General features: G+C 46.3%; 2 protein-coding genes across 2 annotated transcripts in view; one reads left to right on the top strand and one right to left on the bottom strand.

The window, feature by feature from the left end:
* Window positions 1-12,647, top strand: part of T265_13578 (hypothetical protein) — a gene marked incomplete at both ends in the record, with an annotated part of 13,413 nt that extends 766 nt beyond the window's left edge. Inside the window, 8 exons of the mRNA XM_009169571.1 lie at window positions 92-238; window positions 1,407-1,713; window positions 5,812-5,985; window positions 9,146-9,235; window positions 9,991-10,112; window positions 10,180-10,375; window positions 12,240-12,361; window positions 12,429-12,647. Of these exons, the coding sequence (XP_009167835.1) occupies window positions 92-238; window positions 1,407-1,713; window positions 5,812-5,985; window positions 9,146-9,235; window positions 9,991-10,112; window positions 10,180-10,375; window positions 12,240-12,361; window positions 12,429-12,647 (1,377 nt within the window). The remainder of the gene's footprint in view (window positions 1-91; window positions 239-1,406; window positions 1,714-5,811; window positions 5,986-9,145; window positions 9,236-9,990; window positions 10,113-10,179; window positions 10,376-12,239; window positions 12,362-12,428) is intronic.
* Window positions 1-19,103, bottom strand: part of T265_04728 (hypothetical protein) — a gene marked incomplete at both ends in the record, with an annotated part of 58,320 nt that overhangs the window by 18,702 nt on the left and 20,515 nt on the right. Inside the window, 3 exons of the mRNA XM_009169541.1 lie at window positions 907-963; window positions 13,369-13,473; window positions 16,847-17,772. Coding sequence (XP_009167805.1) covers window positions 907-963; window positions 13,369-13,473; window positions 16,847-17,772 — 1,088 coding nt within the window. The remainder of the gene's footprint in view (window positions 1-906; window positions 964-13,368; window positions 13,474-16,846; window positions 17,773-19,103) is intronic.

Genomic DNA, 19,103 nt, shown 5'->3' with positions numbered 1-19,103 from the left:
CCTACATGCCATCGGTTGTGATTTCGACTTTTTGGTTCACCAACCGGTGATCATCTCTTATCGAGGGATCTGCTTTCCTCACTCCGCTAAGGCTGTTATTGGACTGGGACTTCCTAAGGTCGCAGTCATTGACTTGTGTTTGCTTGCCATTTTGGGCTCTCTGCGTACTTATGACATTTTATGCGTGGCACATGGCGCTGAAGGTACATTTTCGTCATTTAATCTCACACCAGACCCAGTATGACGGATACTTTGTTGCCTGATGTGCGAGTCTTGACTGTGCTAGCGCACACTGCGCCTTGAAGGGCACTCACCGTTGTTTGTCCTTTCTTTGGTTGTTGGTCTCTAGACGCGTGTTCCCATACAAACATCTTTACATACTTTGGGATTCACCTCATCAGACTGGCACTGCCCTTGGCATGATCTCGAATGAGACGTTTCTCTCTTTTCTCCCATATTCTCCTGTTACTCTTTCGCATTCATCGCTTGCACTAACTTTTTATGTTTGTGACCATGCTCTTCAAAAGTAAATGATAATAGTAGTAGTAGTAGTGCGTATCGGCCTACATACCCTACATTCCGAGCACAAGTTAGAAACGGTCCAAGGCGGAAAGACGATGACATCGAAACGCAGAATGAAAACGACCACTATCAAGCTGAGCAATGCCTTGACACATCTGCGGAACCAAGATGAGCAAACACACACGGGTTTTGTAGCTGGGGCAATCTGATGGTAGCCTAGCCCTCTTGCCTCCTTCAGTTGGTCTGGCAGCTGGTCACCGAGGACGTCCTGCAGCTATACAATTATCTCTATCTTGTCTGTAGCTCAAAAAGTGTCCTAGGTCCCACAGGATGGTAGACTTAACAGAAAAAAATGACAGTGCACACAAGCAAACAAAAGCTTACCTGATGCTTCACGCCATCTAGCTCCACCGGAACTATGAAGTTTGCGTTTTCCACATACTGCGAAGGGAGGAGACATGGATAAAAAGACAAGTTGTCACACTGGTTTTTAATATAGTGTCGAGGACACCTCCCAAGTACCACACCAGTTATACCCGGTGAAATGGAAGTTCAAGAGTTTGATGTGTGAAGGCGACTTGTGGAATCATGATTGATCATTCTAAACAAGGGAGTAGGCTATTTTGTATAACATGGATGAGTGATTGGTGACCTCAGAAGGTAGTGCACAGACACGACTAGTTTCTAATGCGCGGTTCACCTAGATCGATCAAATTGAGGACGTCTCTTGTCTATTCCGTCCACAACCAAGACAATAACTAGCAAAATACACTCATTTGCACACCAATTTGGTTTTGACGAGAGACTCGCATGGAACCCAGCTGAATCCCTCGTTCATGATGTTTTTAGTTTTCAACAGTATATTACACCCATAAAGATAGTAGCAACTTCGAAAATGTAGGACCAAGGAAGTGGTTAGAGCGCGGATTACTAACCTGAAGGTCCGCGGTTCGAATCCGACCTCCGCCACTCGACTTCCCCTGTCTAGGCTTGGGCAACCTGGCAGTATCCCAGCCCTCGTGCTCCCTTCGGGTGGCATGGCAGCTAGGCACCGGAAGGGTGCTACAGCTGAACGCTTTATCTATCTTCTTTTATCCCCTCCAATTACGAAAATAAGGGTGGACTGGATCAGCATTATGAAGCCGTCAACCAGTGTTCAACTTCCCGTTAGCGGTCTGTTACTGTTCCACCGTGCGTGCTGGGCGATGATTTCGACCTAATAGCGTCAAAAACATCCTAACGCTCACACGATCCAAGGAAGGCGCTGAGGCTAGTAACACCAACTAAACGGCCCACCATTTAATGGGCGATATTCTTCCTACGTCTACGTTACATCCATCCACCCTATCCGTGGAACCGATAAACATAAACCGGTCACGACAGTTGCAAGATTTCATATCATCAGCATTCCAAGGGGTGAGCCAAAGGTGCACGTCTTCCACTGAGACACGTCAAGGATTTCGTTAAAATTTTAGCATAGGTGGTGCCTCTAAGTTTTGATTCTCTCCAAAGAATTCAGTCAACCTGCAGGATTTTCGGCAGAACCCGTACACCAAAGATTGGTTGCAGCTGGTACGGGATAACGAGAACAAAGATAGAATTGGTTGCCTAAGCAAGTAACGTTGAGATATCCAGCAGGGTCCGTCTCTTGGCGGCGTGCTTTTCAACCCACACAAAGGTGAAAAGGTCCACTCCATTAGTTTTATGATGTGAATAGGATGCTGTAAGATCAGTGAACACAACCTTATCACCGCATCAAGCAGTTGCCTATTTTTCATCCATAAAGAGTGTCAGGAATACTGGCTAGCTGATCGGGCAGGTTACACCAGCGGTGAAATCAAACAATTACGAAGTATGCATGATAAATTCTAATGTTAGATTCAACTCTGAAGTTCAGATACATAAATGTGACGGAGAGCGAGCGTCCTTAGTAGCTCAGTCCGGACAATGGGAGGTTGAAGGTTCCAGTAGATCACGAGGGGCGTCTCTCGTTCGTATTACGTGTACTTGGACCTTTCATTACAATATATCAGTCAGGACAGCTGAGGCTGTCGTTTGGAATGTTGGAAACAAAATGCTACGCCAGATGATTCCGACAGTGAATAGCTTTCGAACACACACGCACACGCGCGCACATCTTACACAAACTCATCCTAGACCAGTGAATTGGGCCATGGCACCCCGCCAGGGTTGGTAGATTAAACGAAATATAACTAAAATAGACTCGACTCTTTCAAAAGGTGAATTTAAATCCACTAAGGACGACTTATCTATGTTAACCATGCATGAGAAGCCATGCTTCGTGCTTTCTTATTTCAGCATCCCAAGCAATGGCCCAAGTGTTTGTGGCTCATGTACGGTGACTGCGTGTGAAATCCATACCTACACATCGTGACTTGTGTAAGTCAATTCATTAACAACCTGGAAGATACTAGTAAATCAACAATGGTGACGCGACTATTTTGCTGATGGTCTAGTATACTACTCATGTACACCGGTTACTAACAAAAGCTTGGATCATGTGTTACAATGAATGGTCTGCTAATGAATTCCCAACCGTGCCGCTGTACACAGTTACCGAAGGAGAGTAAGTGGTCTTCTAATGTGAGTCGTTGTGGGGACAGAAAGTATAGTTTTCTAATAAAATGACGCTTTTCACAGCAAGATACTGATGGCGATAGCAACGGTACAAGTGCACTAAAGGCTGGAAGATTGGTTCATCATTAGGATTGTGTACCGTAATCAATAACTATTGAGTTATCAAGGAGACTGGACTTTATCGCCATTTATTCACTAACATTTTACTATTTATTATTTTATAAAGGGATCATTTTATTGCCGGGGCTTCAATAAATTGTTGTAGGTCATACACTGCTGCCTCGGTCCTGCATACGACAGTCTGAAACAGATGTCAGGTAGCAGGCAATTTATTGACATGCGGATATGTGGCTTGAGAGTCACAACCCGAAGAACGTGTCAGTTGGTCAGTAATGCTATTCCTTCTGATTCCCGCATATCACAGACAAAGGTATTGCCTGAAAGGCAAACACCGAAAATCTCCACATACCTCCTGTTCATCGAGGTCACATCTCATAGTCACAAATCAATATGGGATATTCTAGCGAATGATGAGTTTGTTGTTGCCAGTGACCGCATAGCCAAGAGTTAATTGTCTGGAGGCTTGACAGCAACAATTAAAGCTTTTCTATGACGGAATGGAGGGTATGTTACAAGACTTACGTTTTTTTAGGCGAAAAATGTGCTGAGTTCAGAAGCCGCGAACAACTAAAGTTGGTAAGTGCTTGTTTGGCGGACTAATCTCCCTACGGGGCACAAGGACCAGTTCAGTAGTTTTCCGGACCCAAGAAATCACTGGAAATACCAGTGAGAGAATAAGTGTACGGAGGAAACGAGGACGTAGTCACAGTGTATAGGTTGATTAGCTGAGGAACTTGAGGGAAGCGTCAAGTTCTGGCTAAAAAAGACCGTAAGTTTCGGATAGTATCAAGATCCATAGGAATGACGGCTCTGGATGACGTGTATCAGCCCCAGCATTTCGGAAAGAAGTGGCAAGGTGTCGGTTCAAAGTGGACGCGATTCACGTCAGCCAGGAATTCGGTGTGAAAAGGTACAGCGGCGAATGCAACATAAATGAGTGTACCGTTGAAATCCGCGGAAATCCTCTCAATACTTGGTTGTCAGCAAACCAGAAGTGACACTCCAACTCCAAGGAAGTCCAGATTTACCACAGACGGTTCGTAACCGCAGGAACGACGGTTGTTACGACCTTCGGCGTAACAATATAAACTGACTCTACTATACTGTTCACTCTCTGCTTACTATAATAATATACACGAGTAATGCAGCGTACCGATGATTAACAACGGTGTGCTAATACGTAGAATGCCTATAAATTTCGCTCCTGCCTCATGAAAATCGAACGGAATCAGCTGCACGCTGGCCAGAATTTCTCTATGAAATCACGTATGTTAGCCAAGCAACCAGTGTAGCTAGGCGGCTGGAAAAGGAACTGGTCATAAACAAGATCGGCTTGGAACAGGTCACGTGTGGACTGTGTGATTTTAAACATGATCAACAGGAACATCGTTGGCACGAGTGTGTAACAATACAACGTAAGCATGTTGTGTTTGAAACGTCAGCCAAGGATAAATCTACTCTACCGGAAAGTGCTCCAACACGCATCTAAGTCGAACCATTAAAAAGCTTAGTGGGGAGGAGGTGAGGAAGTATCCAAGGTCTGGTCGAAAGGGCATGTCCGTTTTGGATACGACCCCGCAGATTAGAGTCTAAGGGAGCAGGAGTGAGTGGTAATACCCAAAGAAAACAGAAATAATGTGCAGTCAATATGGTGAACGATGGAGTGATTTTCAAGATCTGGAATATACAGTCACGCTCACAAGGATATTCAGATCCCACCATGCAGTGTATTCTTAAGAAGTTCTGACGACCAACTCGCGGTATCCATTTGATCACATTGAGTACCTCTTAGAGGGACTCGAAGGTGTTTTCACGTCAAACTGAACACTAAAAGTGCGTGGGATTTATCTTCCACGCCCGCAAGTACTTAACTCGCTCATTTTCCTCCTTAAATATCAGATTCGTCCTATCCTGAAGTGTTGCTGCCGTGTCTAGGGTGGGGGCACCATCTATCAACCCACTGGACCTCTTCCAAAGACCGCTCACCTCATTAACACCAAATTCCCCAACGACGATTGTCAACTAGCTCTTCATCATTAAGATATAGCCACCACCTATCTTATTCGCGACGTTACTATCATGACAAATGTTCGCCCAGACTTGTGTCAGCCGTGGCCCTCCCTCTAATCTCCGATTGCTTCGTCCAGATTTGTCCTCAATGTTACCCATACAAAGATACAACGCCCTACTGTCGGAATGATCTGCCTTGATTCTGCCCTCGAATGACAGCCTTCTGGAACTCCAAACCCGTTACTATATTCCCGCTTTACTATAGTCTCCAGGCTTTCTGGACTCAGGGTTGTGCTCATATGGGTTTACCCTGAGCCCACAAACTGACTTATCACATACCAAGAATGTAACTGTGTTGTACTAAATCAGGGGTGTGGACCCGGAGTCAATATGGACAGTAAGGCCAAATGTGAGAACTCGGTCTACTGGCATTACCATCTAGGCCAATCTGATCGCCATTTTCAAATAGTTGCGATCAAGTGGCATATTTGCGAAATCGACAGAAAGTGCAATGCCATAGAACTAACTTGAGACAACTCAATAGCTAAAGTGCGAACTTAGCTGACCGGAAGGTCAGTGGTTTGAACTCAACTCCAGCATATCGACTGTTCCTGTCTACGCTTGAGCAACCTGTCAGTATCTCAGCCTTTGTGCTTTCGGGGAGCGTGGCAGCCAGGCACCGAAAGGGTGCTATAGCTGAACGAGTATTGGCTATTATTATCATTATTATTTATTGTTAGCAAGAACATCATATTCAACAGTAACACAGATGTCTTGTGTGTAAGAGTAAAAGGGTAGTGGTATACTTATCCACTAACTAAATAAATAACTAGCTAAATAAATTAATTGGTAAATCATAGGAGCTCATGGATAGAGCGAAAGCGACTAGTCTGACTCACCGGTGACAGCAACCAACCAACCATTCGGTTCGCTACAACAGTCGACAACCAGGCACACACGACATGGTTACTAAAAGCCATGTTGTACGCAAACACACGGGGAACGTCTCTATTGTCATACCCTGGAGGCAAATCACAGATGAAACGCGGTAGTTATGGTATTCTCGTGTCTACTCACACGCATACCAGAATTGCTAGAGAAAATGTGCACGCACTGATCGATCACATTTGTGCACTCATGTCCTAGACAAGTTGGAAACGACGGACGACGTTGGATCAAACAGTTACTACACCCGCGCACAAACCCAAGATCAAGCTCGCCTCAAGTCCACAATGAAAAAGTATGAGCAACGCACACACACAAACACAGCAAAGGTCACGTGACACATTCACTGTTTCTGATAACTGTCAGAACGATGTTGGAACAATGTGAAGGAAGTTTAGGTGTTTGGCGAAAAGGTCTGAGGAACAGATCGATGAGTGGATCGATTGCAGTGCAAAAATACATCCACGAGTCAGTGTAGTACCTCTTCGGTGACTGCACGTAGATGTACAAAATGGCATCAGAGTTTACCTGCATTTCTACTGAAATGCACCGTTCAGTTAAGAAGACTGGTGGAAGTTGGGCAGTGCGGGACTGAACATAAAACTTCTATTAGACCTTGCTTGGAATACAATCGGTTAACTGGTGTCGACTGTGTGTTGACAGTGTGTACCACAAGCCCGTCGACCGTAAGTAAAATAAGCTTCATTGATTAGGTCATCTGAAACACTGGGTCGGACCATTCCGAAGGCCCATTACTTCTGTACGATAAACCGTCTCCTTAGACAAATGTCGATGAGCCGTTAGGTTCGAGTTTTAGTGGCATCGGTTTGTTCATCGGTCATGTTCATCTTCTAAACAAAAAAACAGGCTGTGAAGAAAATTTGAAGCTCCGACCGACTCGAGGTCACCGTGTCATCCGGAAGATACTATACACCGGTTAACAAAAATAAGAAACAAGTCTTGCACGGCCAGAAGTAGCCTTTCACACAAAAGTCCAATGTTGCTAGATGTGCGTCTCCTAGATAACTTCATTTTTATTCCACCAGTGGAACTCTTGAAACCATATTCTCTTTTCTGAGTAGCCATAAGGTGAGCTTCGCGATTAGGAAAGAATGGAACATACTGTGTTGTTTGCCGATGGTTCCCAAGTTAAAAAAAACTATCCCACGAAGCACACTTTGAATGAGCTATATCTAGTGCAAACCAAGTGTGTATGGACCAGGGTTTTAACAGAATAAAAAAAAATAAATAATATGGACTGATTGCTCGAAGGTATTACATAACACACACACACACACACATACACACACACACACGTAAACTGGACGTACTGCGTGACTCCTGTTCCCACCGAGGCGCATTTGCACGGGTGAAGCAAGGTGACGACGAAGACTGCCAATTTTGTACATAAACACAACAAACCGCAAGTCCCAAATGCTTGATTATATACACAGTGGACCGCAAAAATAAAAGGGCTGAACGGCAGTTGTGTGTCTGTGGGGATGTAGTTTCCGTCAGTCAAAGGGTTTGGGAAGCTAGGAGTGTGAGGAAGTGAGAGAGCGGACCGCAACTGACGGACGAACTCCGTAGCCTTATCGACGGATTTGGTTTTGATGGGTTTAAACCATGGTCCAACAGTGAGTCAGCAAACTACGTGGTCCACCGCTTGCGTGCATGTATGCGCACAGTGCTGGTTATTTTGATATGGTTATCACGACTGTTTCAAATTCCGACAGATATGCACCAACTAATGTGTGATTCAAACGGTGGACGAGGAACATGGTGCCCTGGGGTGACATGGGGTTATCAGAGATAAACGACCATGTCACCTGAATTCAGTTCATTAGTTGAAGAACCAAAGGACTAAGAGGCTGTCAGACCCGGGGTCACCCAAATGTTGAATGTCCAACAAATGAGGTCGAAGTTCTCACTATGGTTCCCTGCAACTGTGTTGACACATCAATCGCACCAAGCGCTTAGGATACTACACAGATTAACATCGAATGTAAACAAAATCATGGACAGCACATCAGTGTTCAACATTGAGGCTTTTACTGCCGAACAGCTTCCATAAAACACTCGTCTTCACCAACAGCGGACTGCGAGGCAGGTCAGACAACGTTGCATATCCCATCTCCCTCTTCGGAAAGGCTTAATCCACTAATTTTTTTCGGGGGAGGGAGATTAGTACCAAGTGCCTCGCGCGCCTTTTGTACCTAGCCAATGAGAGTCCCATTTGGTCATTGCATTCCATACAACTTTTGTGGATGTGCAGTGGAATACATAACATAGCTGTTATTATCTTCGCTGAGATAAGCAATTTGGTTGCGCATCACTCGACGTTGCACCATAGGTGTGTACTAAGTGGTGCATCTGTAGTTGACCCGAATACATATACTCGCATATATCTCGCATGACTTCAGCGTCGTTATCTCCAATCCGCACTTCAACTTTGGCATCATCCACAAATTCGTGCTGGGCACGTAGCCTAGGCTGGGATATGACCAAGTCATTTGCGTGGGGCCTCCCAATATCGAAGAACTGTTCGTCAGTAGTGCATAGGACGTCAGTCACTTAACCTGGCAGCTGACCATAAAATCTGGAATGCCCCCCCTTGTGGGCTTATCTGTAATTTGGGCAAACAGTACATGCTTCTCCACGGTTTTTGGCGATACGTTCTTTCGGAAAGGGGGGTTAAAATGGAGAAGAGATCTGTGCCACTGCTCCACGGGACTCTTTACTTCAAAACTACCAAGTAACCAAGCGATCCAGAAGGGAATTGGCAACAAAATAGTCGTTGACGTGAGCAGCAGTTCTGTGTCTCCAGTTCTTCGTCTCCAACACACGTAAAACCTACATGACCCCATCCTAGGGGAGCGGTAGTACTGGAATTACCCAGATCATCATCGTCATCATTGTCAGCTGTAATAACCACGTACTTGTCATACAGTGGTGGCAGATGCCACAGTTTCGTTCACCGATGATTCGGGGATATGGGTAGGTAGACGTACACTGGAGGCGGGAGCTGATAAACTGGAGCGTAAATACAGCACTTTCAGTGGACTGTTAGGTTGGGGATTGAGAGGAGAGCAATGCAATAGCAATAGCTTGGATATAAGGGCCCCGTTGGGGATGTGGGTGGGTCATGTTTGACAATGTCTCCAACCTGTGGTCCGTTGGGTAGGTAGACGTACACTGGAGGCGGGAGCTGATAAACTGGAGCGTAAATACAGCACTTTCAGTGGACTGTTAGGTTGGGGATTGAGAGGAGAGCAATGCAATAGCAATAGCTTGGATATAAGGGCCCCGTTGGGGATGTGGGTGGGTCATGTTTGACAATGTCTCCAACCATTTATGTGGTCCGTCTCGGAGTCCCCATCCACGAAGACGGTAATGACCAGCACAGCTGAGCTTGCTGATAATGGCTTCCATACGAAGGGAGAAACGTGAAGGAGAAGAGTTCATCCTTGGTGTTCTTGGGCTTTGTATGCGTGATTCAGCCATGAAACGTACAAAAGCGCACTTTGTTTTAGATTGTTACAACGCTTGGATGGCGGTTGAGGAAAGTTAGATAATGGAATTCAGTGATGTCCCCGGAGTAGGCTATAGGGTAAGTAGAAAACATGAAACTTGTATCCTTCGAGCTTGACGCCATGGTAGGCTACAACTTGGTTGAAAAAGCACATTTTACGTTGTAGGTTTACTGTGAAGTAGTCACCTCGGAGTCCAGCAGTAAGCAATCGTAATAAAATGACACAACATGGGTAGAGAGTCTATTCTCTGTACGACTTTCAGAACGGTTTTCCCAATGCTGCTGCGGATATTTGACTGTTCAGATGTTCGACAACTGTTGTCTCAGAACCGTAGCTCGTGTGGGTGGGTGTCGGCGAACCCGTACCGAGGAAGTTAAAAAGCGAGTATTCGGTTGTACAACGGGGACTTCCATCGAAGAATGTGTCCAGCACATGTAGCTACGTTGGTTAGATCATTTATTGCGTATGCCGAACCATTGTTTGCCGACGAGAGCTGTTCTCCGAGCAGAAACAGAGAGGTGGCCAACCCTTTATCTGGCAGAAGGGTGTGAAAGAGATTACGAAACGTTTGGGACCTGTTGGTACTACTTGCCTTCTAGGATGTGGACCGCGTGATCCCCACTTCGCCTGGTTGGAGGCACTTCAAGGTAAGGGTGCTAATCGAAGTCGGTAGAGCTCAGGTGCCCTGGGGTGACATGGGGTTATCAGAGATAAACGACCATGTCACCTGAATTCAGTTCATTAGTTGAAGAACCAAAGGACTAAGAGGCTGTCAGACCCGGGGTCACCCAAATGTTGAATGTCCAACAAATGAGGTCGAAGTTCTCACTATGGTTCCCTGCAACTGTGTTGACACATCAATCGCACCAAGCGCTTAGGATACTACACAGATTAACATCGAATGTAAACAAAATCATGGACAGCACATCAGTGTTCAACATTGAGGCTTTTACTGCCGAACAGCTTCCATAAAACACTCGTCTTCACCAACAGCGGACTGCGAGGCAGGTCAGACAACGTTGCATATCCCATCTCCCTCTTCGGAAAGGCTTAATCCACTAAGTTTTTTTCGGGGGAGGGAGATTAGTACCAAGTGCCTCGCGCGCCTTTTGTACCTAGCCAATGAGAGTCCCATTTGGTCATTGCATTCCATACAACTTTTGTGGATGTGCAGTGGAATACATAACATAGCTGTTATTATCTTCGCTGAGATAAGCAATTTGGTTGCGCATCACTCGACGTTGCACCATAGGTGTGTACTAAGTGGTGCATCTGTAGTTGACCCGAATACATATACTCGCATATATCTCGCATGACTTCAGCGTCGTTATCTCCAATCCGCACTTCAACTTTGGCATCATCCACAAATTCGTGCTGGGCACGTAGCCTAGGCTGGGATATGACCAAGTCATTTGCGTGGGGCCTCCCAATATCGAAGAACTGTTCGTCAGTAGTGCATAGGACGTCAGTCACTTAACCTGGCAGCTGACCATAAAATCTGGAATGCCCCCCCTTGTGGGCTTATCTGTAATTTGGGCAAACAGTACATGCTTCTCCACGGTTTTTGGCGATACGTTCTTTCGGAAAGGGGGGTTAAAATGGAGAAGAGATCTGTGCCACTGCTCCACGGGACTCTTTACTTCAAAACTACCAAGTAACCAAGCGATCCAGAAGGGAATTGGCAACAAAATAGTCGTTGACGTGAGCAGCAGTTCTGTGTCTCCAGTTCTTCGTCTCCAACACACGTAAAACCTACATGACCCCATCCTAGGGGAGCGGTAGTACTGGAATTACCCAGATCATCATCGTCATCATTGTCAGCTGTAATAACCACGTACTTGTCATACAGTGGTGGCAGATGCCACAGTTTCGTTCACCGATGATTCGGGGATATGGGTAGGTAGACGTACACTGGAGGCGGGAGCTGATAAACTGGAGCGTAAATACAGCACTTTCAGTGGACTGTTAGGTTGGGGATTGAGAGGAGAGCAATGCAATAGCAATAGCTTGGATATAAGGGCCCCGTTGGGGATGTGGGTGGGTCATGTTTGACAATGTCTCCAACCATTTATGTGGTCCGTCTCGGAGTCCCCATCCACGAAGACGGTAATGACCAGCACAGCTGAGCTTGCTGATAATGGCTTCCATACGAAGGGAGAAACGTGAAGGAGAAGAGTTCATCCTTGGTGTTCTTGGGCTTTGTATGCGTGATTCAGCCATGAAACGTACAAAAGCGCACTTTGTTTTAGATTGTTACAACGCTTGGATGGCGGTTGAGGAAAGTTAGATAATGGAATTCAGTGATGTCCCCGGAGTAGGCTATAGGGTAAGTAGAAAACATGAAACTTGTATCCTTCGAGCTTGACGCCATGGTAGGCTACAACTTGGTTGAAAAAGCACATTTTACGTTGTAGGTTTACTGTGAAGTAGTCACCTCGGAGTCCAGCAGTAAGCAATCGTAATAAAATGACACAACATGGGTAGAGAGTCTATTCTCTGTACGACTTTCAGAACGGTTTTCCCAATGCTGCTGCGGATATTTGACTGTTCAGATGTTCGACAACTGTTGTCTCAGAACCGTAGCTCGTGTGGGTGGGTGTCGGCGAACCCGTACCGAGGAAGTTAAAAAGCGAGTATTCGGTTGTACAACGGGGACTTCCATCGAAGAATGTGTCCAGCACATGTAGCTACGTTGGTTAGATCATTTATTGCGTATGCCGAACCATTGTTTGCCGACGAGAGCTGTTCTCCGAGCAGAAACAGAGAGGTGGCCAACCCTTTATCTGGCAGAAGGGTGTGAAAGAGATTACGAAACGTTTGGGACCTGTTGGTACTACTTGCCTTCTAGGATGTGGACCGCGTGATCCCCACTTCGCCTGGTTGGAGGCACTTCAAGGTAAGGGTGCTAATCGAAGTCGGTAGAGCTCATGTTCTCAGTTTCTATCCAGATTGCCTGAATGAGTGTTTGGAGATGTAGGCACGAATGAATGATTGTTGTAGGATAGCACTAAGTCCCTTCCTCGTCCGCTTTTGGTCCTTTTCTTCACAATAAAGCAGCGAACCATCACAAACATTGATGCACCTCGGAATGATTGTTGTAGGATAGCACTAAGTCCCTTCCTCGTCCGCTTTTGGTCCTTTTCTTCACAATAAAGCAGCGAACCATCAGTGTCAAACATTGATGTCATGCTGTCGATGATGACGACGAAATCGACTGTTTCCCAGTGCTGTCCCCTTTTTTCAGTCCACTAACGTCCTCCGGTTACCGCTTAGTTTGGTTGATCGGTAAATCAGTCCATCCATCCGATTGTCTCACTCACTTACATGGTGTCTCACTGTTTTGCACAAAAACAGGTAACTTGGGCATGTTGTGCAAATGGTCTATTAAACCAGTTGCCATGGCTCGGCGCACAAGAGAAAAACGCCGCTTGAAAAAAAACGAGTTAATTGCGAAACTACCAGTGAGGTGCGTACGTGTGCAGGTGCGGCAGTGAAGATGGTGCAAGGCACATTGAAATTCAGGGGAATCGACTAAAAAACGAAATCACTTGAAGAGGCGAGATAACGCATGCGAAGCACGAGAAGAAGACGAAACAAGAGCAAAGCAACGAATAGTTATTTGAGCACGAAACGGACTCACCTTAAACCAACTGTGGACAAGAGTTTCATCAAGATCTAGAACGAGGCACTTTTTGTTCACACAGTCGGATGTTGGTTCGCCCAGTAAATCCATACCAGGAGTGAGCTGCATAAGAGGGAAGGGACGATGAAAAAAAGTTAGAAAATCAGTGAGCAAGAATAAAAACAACCGGAAGCAGTCTGCCCAAGTGATCACCACAGAATTGTATTCCTGTCATCACAATTTCACTGCAGTGCAGACTGCTTTGATGTTCCGTTGAAGGTTCGATTGCAGGAAGTAGAGGAAGAACAACTAACTACCGTAAATGAGGGAATGCATCAGTACGGTAGACGGGTCTGGGCATAAAGCTCATTTATAAAGTACTCTCTGTCTAAGAGGGAAGGCGAGGACGGAGATTCAGTAGAAATGACAAAGCTGTCGCCCTCTGGAGGGCCGTCCTGAAAGGATCATACTAGGTTCGTCAGGGAAGGACTTGAAAGCAGATGGAGTTTCAAGTGACCAACCGATGTGGTGGATAGCATACACTACCATCCACGCTATAGGGCTCTTATGGGGTTCACTAATCGTAAAAAAATTGTTCAGCTGTAGCACCCTTTCGGTGCCTAACTGCCATGCCACACGAGGGCTGGGATACTGCCAGGTTACCCAAGCCTAGACAGGGGAAGTCGAGAGGCAGAGGTCGGGTTCGAACCACGGACAGCACACATTTACGGCATATTCTCCAGCCCTCTGGATCCCCATAGGCTCCTCACTATCGTCGACCCTATTTATTTGATGCCGATAAACTGATTTCCACCGTACATGCGTGGATGGCACCACCCAGTGTTGGTCACCGTATGACGTACTCATATCGCCAAAGTATAGTGGAGATCAGTGAACAAAATGAACTTCGACACGACCAACATCTATGATATTCATATTACCCTTCGATTGTCAACGACCCGAATACTCTCCTTTGGACTCAATCACTGTCCCTTTCATTGAAAACTTGCCAGTTTTACTCCCACTCATTGCTTTTACCGCCTTTGTCCTCAAGGCACTGCTAGTAAGTGACTACGGCCCATCATCAGACCACAGTGCACTCATCTTCATTCCTTCCAAGAATAAAACAACTACAGAAATCCATCCTCTTTTATCTCATTAACTCACGAGCTAGTTGGTACTTGAATCTAACTAAATTTATCCAGGTGTTGAACTGTACCTTGTAACATAGTCCTCCAGCTCCATGGTTCACCCTCCTATACAACTGCAAGTATTGTAGAAAATCCCAGCCAGGCACTTCTAGTTGTGATTGGCTAATCTATTTTGGCGTGTCCAACGGACTCTGCCACGTCTAAGTTGGCGTTCAGCTGTAGCACCCTTTCGGCGCCTAGCTGCCATGCCACCCGAAGGAAGCACGAGGGCCGGGATACTGCCAGGTTGCCCAAGCCTAGACAGGGGAAGTCGAGAGGCAGAGGTCGGGTTCGAACCACGGACAGCACACATTTACGGCATATTCTCCAGCCCTCTGGATCCCCATAGGCTCCTCACTATCGTCGACCCTATTTATTTGATGCCGATAAACTGATTTCCACCGTACATGCGTGGATGGCACCACCCAGTGTTGGTCACCGTATGACGTACTCATATCGCCAAAGTATAGTGGAGATCAGTGAACAAAATGAACTTCGACACGACCAACATCTATGATATTCATATTACCCTTCGATTGTCAACGACCCGAATACTCTCCTTTGGACTCAATCACTGTCCCTTTCATTGAAAACTTGCCAGTTTTACTCCCACTCATTGCTTTTACCGCCTTTGTCCTCAAGGCACTGCTAGTAAGTGACTACGGCCCATCATCAGACCACAGTGCACTCATCTTCATTCCTTCCAAGAATAAAACAACTACAGAAATCCATCCTCTTTTATCTCATTAACTCACGAGCTAGTTGGTACTTGAATCTAACTAAATTTATCCAGGTGTTGAACTGTACCTTGTAACATAGTCCTCCAGCTCCATGGTTCACCCTCCTATACAACTGCAAGTATTGTAGAAAATCCCAGCCAGGCACTTCTAGTTGTGATTGGCTAATCTATTTTGGCGTGTCCAACGGACTCTGCCACGTCTAAGTTGGCGTTCAGCTGTAGCACCCTTTCGGCGCCTAGCTGCCATGCCACCCGAAGGAAGCACGAGGGCCGGGATACTGCCAGGTTGCCCAAGCCTAGACAGGGGAAGTCGAGAGCCGGAGGTCGGATTCGAACCACGGACCTTCCGGTCAGTAAATTCGCGCTTTACCACTTGGGCCATCTCGCCCCATATCTAAGTTGGATGACACAGGGTTCGTTCTAGTTATAAAAATCGGACTGACCATGTAGAGAAACGCAGTGCAGTGAATTAAGCCGGAATACAACCCAGGTCTCTTCAAAAAAAGGTCCCCAACAAATTCCGAAAAGCTATTAAGATGAGCAAACAGACGGCTGGACGGCACTCATATTCTTCAATCGAATGATGCCACTAAACCACGTAATGAGTTTTTAAGGATTCCTATGCATTCGGGGAAAACTCAATCCAGTTCTCTACAGACCTTCTTTACTCAGGATAGCGTAAACCGCACGATTACAGCTTTGAGCTCACTAGTATGGCACCCCGACTGCTCGTATTGAGGCCTGGGTCACATGGGCACCATGAGCCACAAAAACTGCAGTCAGTGATCCCAAAGAAAGAGCCTTTTCCTTGCAGTGGGTCTTCTTCTGGGGAGAACCGTGCATTATGGTGCTGCCGGTAGGCAATAGTGTTGTGCGGGATCCAGGGAAACAGACACTCTTGAGGCTCACATACGCCATATTGGTCATAGTTTGTCGTGTTTTCGTCAAGCTTATTACAGCCACATGCTCCGCCGCTGTCCGTAAAACCGGACGCGTGAGCGCACCCACAAACTACAGCCTGTTTTCTATTGCGCAAGTCCTCGTACTGTTGCTGGGCTTTCTCGTTGATAAATACACCCATTGTACTTCCTTTCCCCCGGTCAAACTCTTCCTCTGTCTGCTGCTGTTTACTGCGTCTACCTCATAGACTCTATATGCATATGTAATCCTTCATGAACTTTTATCCCTTGACTTGTCGAACCAATCTGTCTGTTCACTTGTAAACCCATGGTAGCGACGGTATTCTCACCATGAGAATCACGAAAATATTCAGTATGCCCAGCAACTAATCATACTTTCCGAAGAGGCAGTCAGAATATTGTTTTCACATTGGTAGAGTAACCCCCCTCAAGAAAGACCCCGCTGAAAGAAGGCCAGTGTTTTTCACAACAGCAACTCTGCAGCCTTAACGAAGCTCATCCATGAGAAGCATCAAATACTCTATCTCTTCGGTCGAAGTCTTCAGGGAACTATCCCAGAGTTTGAGGCTGTGATTGGTGCCAAACGGAAGCTGATTCAGTCCAGCTGACCTATGTCGGAGAATAAGAAAGCAAAATGAACTACTCACCATTTCCAGATTTTCGGAGGAAGAATCACCCTGAGCTCCATTCTGATCCGACCCACTTTGACCGTAGTCAGGAAGTTCCGAATCTATTGTCGGCGCATGGTGATCCACAACGTCCCCACTATTCCAAAGGTTGGTGGTGCCGGGATAATTACCACGCAAGTGGACTGCGTCAGAAGCGTATGCATCTTTATTAACTTCAGAGCTCCCAGAGACGGGGATCTGAAAATGAGAGGTGTACCCTGTGGTGGGCGGGGGCTGTTTCGATGAAGAGCCGATCGAGTGTCGGTTGTACGCATGAAATCGAGGAAAAGTGATGGTAAACGAAGAGTGGGGTTTTATGGGCGGAGGTACGTACATCGCTGAAGAACAAGGGGGTGCAGAAGCTCTGGAAGGGACAACAGAAGTGGAACTGGTATCTGCGGTACATAGGACTGGATGAGGATAGGAAGGCTCTTGATGGTTGGATGTTATGGCATTGAGTACCGAACCAGGAAGGGTTGCATGATAAGATGGAGCGGTCGACGCGACAGAAGTATCACGATGGTATCCTGTGGTGCAGTTTGAACTGGGCGATGGATGAACGCGCGATTCTTCGGAGACTAGGAGAGGCGCCGTTGAAACTAAATTATTCGTGATTGCTTTACTCCGTCGAGGGGAACTCCAGAACTTTCGAGCGACCTTAGATGCTTGGTCTGTCGAATTGTCATCCGGGAGCTTCTTCACGGGTTCGCCATTTTGGGGGTGAGGTATCGGGACAACGGAGGAACCTACGGTTGTCAGCTGCGGCCTCTCCGGCACCTTTGGGGAATCCACGTAAGAGGAATAGCAACACAGTAGTCTGCGCCAACTAAAAGTTGGTCGTCTGTGTCGGGTTTTGCGAGGGTAGGATGGTATCGGTTCCAATTGCGGTTTGGAGAGGTCTTGTTCTAAACGGTAGTGTGAGGGAATTGAGGCAACGAATGTCATATCAGAACAGCACTAAACTGTCTTGCTAAACGCTACCGACAAAAAGGCATTACGATATGTTCGTTTAGATGATGGAAAAGGCATATGTCCACAAAATGAGATAAGACCGCCTTCTAATGACTAAGTGAGCACGGTGGGCAACTGCGCAAGCAAAAACAGTGAACATATTCAAACAAGTAAAATTATCATCCATGAGGAAAGTACTAAACCCAGAATCGGGTAGCAAAAGTGACAAGAACTAGTCTCTACTGCAAGCCAGTGAGTAAAAATCAGTAGATATAGAAAGGCTGTATATTATGACTTCATTCCACATCAGCGCCACGTGCTGCCATCAGCCGGTCACCTTAATCGCCGCATACAATAAGGCAGTTTAGCGAAGAGAGGATGCTGATGACGCCTCCCCTCTTCCTCTTTCACAAGTCCGTTCTTCCGTATTTCCTTACCCCGTTGCAAACGACAGCTCTGTTCGTCACCCATTGCCGTTAGCTCTAATATCTGCAGACGACCGGTCACGGCTGTAGACACTTAGACAACATTCTCACTCCGATGCATAGTTCATCTAGTAGCCTCTAACCTCCAACCTCTGAAACAGGCTGGACAATAGACGACTATAGCATGTGCGCTGGACACACTTTCTATTGATACGTGCTGTCTTCAGAAAAGCAAGCAGAACTGCAGCGGAGAGAAGACTGTGTGGACCATACTTCAACATACCAACGAGCAACGGTATGCTTATAGACCCCATACAATCAAAAGTGCGTTCGGTTTCCTCGACTGGTTCGTTCTTTTCAACAAGCTTGCGCAACATCCACTACCTTTACTCACATACCAGTGGGCGCAGCCCTCAAAAAGATTCCCAACAAGCAATGGTGTCCAACAAGGGTGACCACTCTCTCCATATCTGTTCAATTTCGCTATGGATAAGGTAATGATGCGAACTCTGGGTTCTTCGAAACCTCAATGTTCAGGTCTATCGGAGCGACAACCATGTTGACCTGGAATATGTAGACGAAGCTGTCCTCATCTTTTGAGAGGGAGCAGGAGGCTCAAGTATTACTTAAAAATCTAACCAGGGTCATTTCATCATCATCATCATCGACAGCATGACATCAGTGTTCAACACCGATGCTTCACTGCCGTACAGCCATGACTAATTTGAAAGCCTTATTGTAAAGAAAAGAGTAAAGGTGGACAGGCGAGGGACTTAGTGCTAGCTTAACACAATCATTCCGAGGTGCCTACACCTCCAGACATTCACTCAGACAATCTGGATAGAAACTGACAACAAGAA

This window comes from Opisthorchis viverrini (genome assembly GCF_000715545.1).
Source record: "Opisthorchis viverrini unplaced genomic scaffold opera_v5_79, whole genome shotgun sequence".
Lineage (NCBI taxonomy): Eukaryota > Metazoa > Platyhelminthes > Trematoda > Opisthorchiida > Opisthorchiidae > Opisthorchis > Opisthorchis viverrini.
Note: the sequence above shows the minus strand (reverse complement) of the source record. Positions and strands in the feature narration are given on the sequence as shown.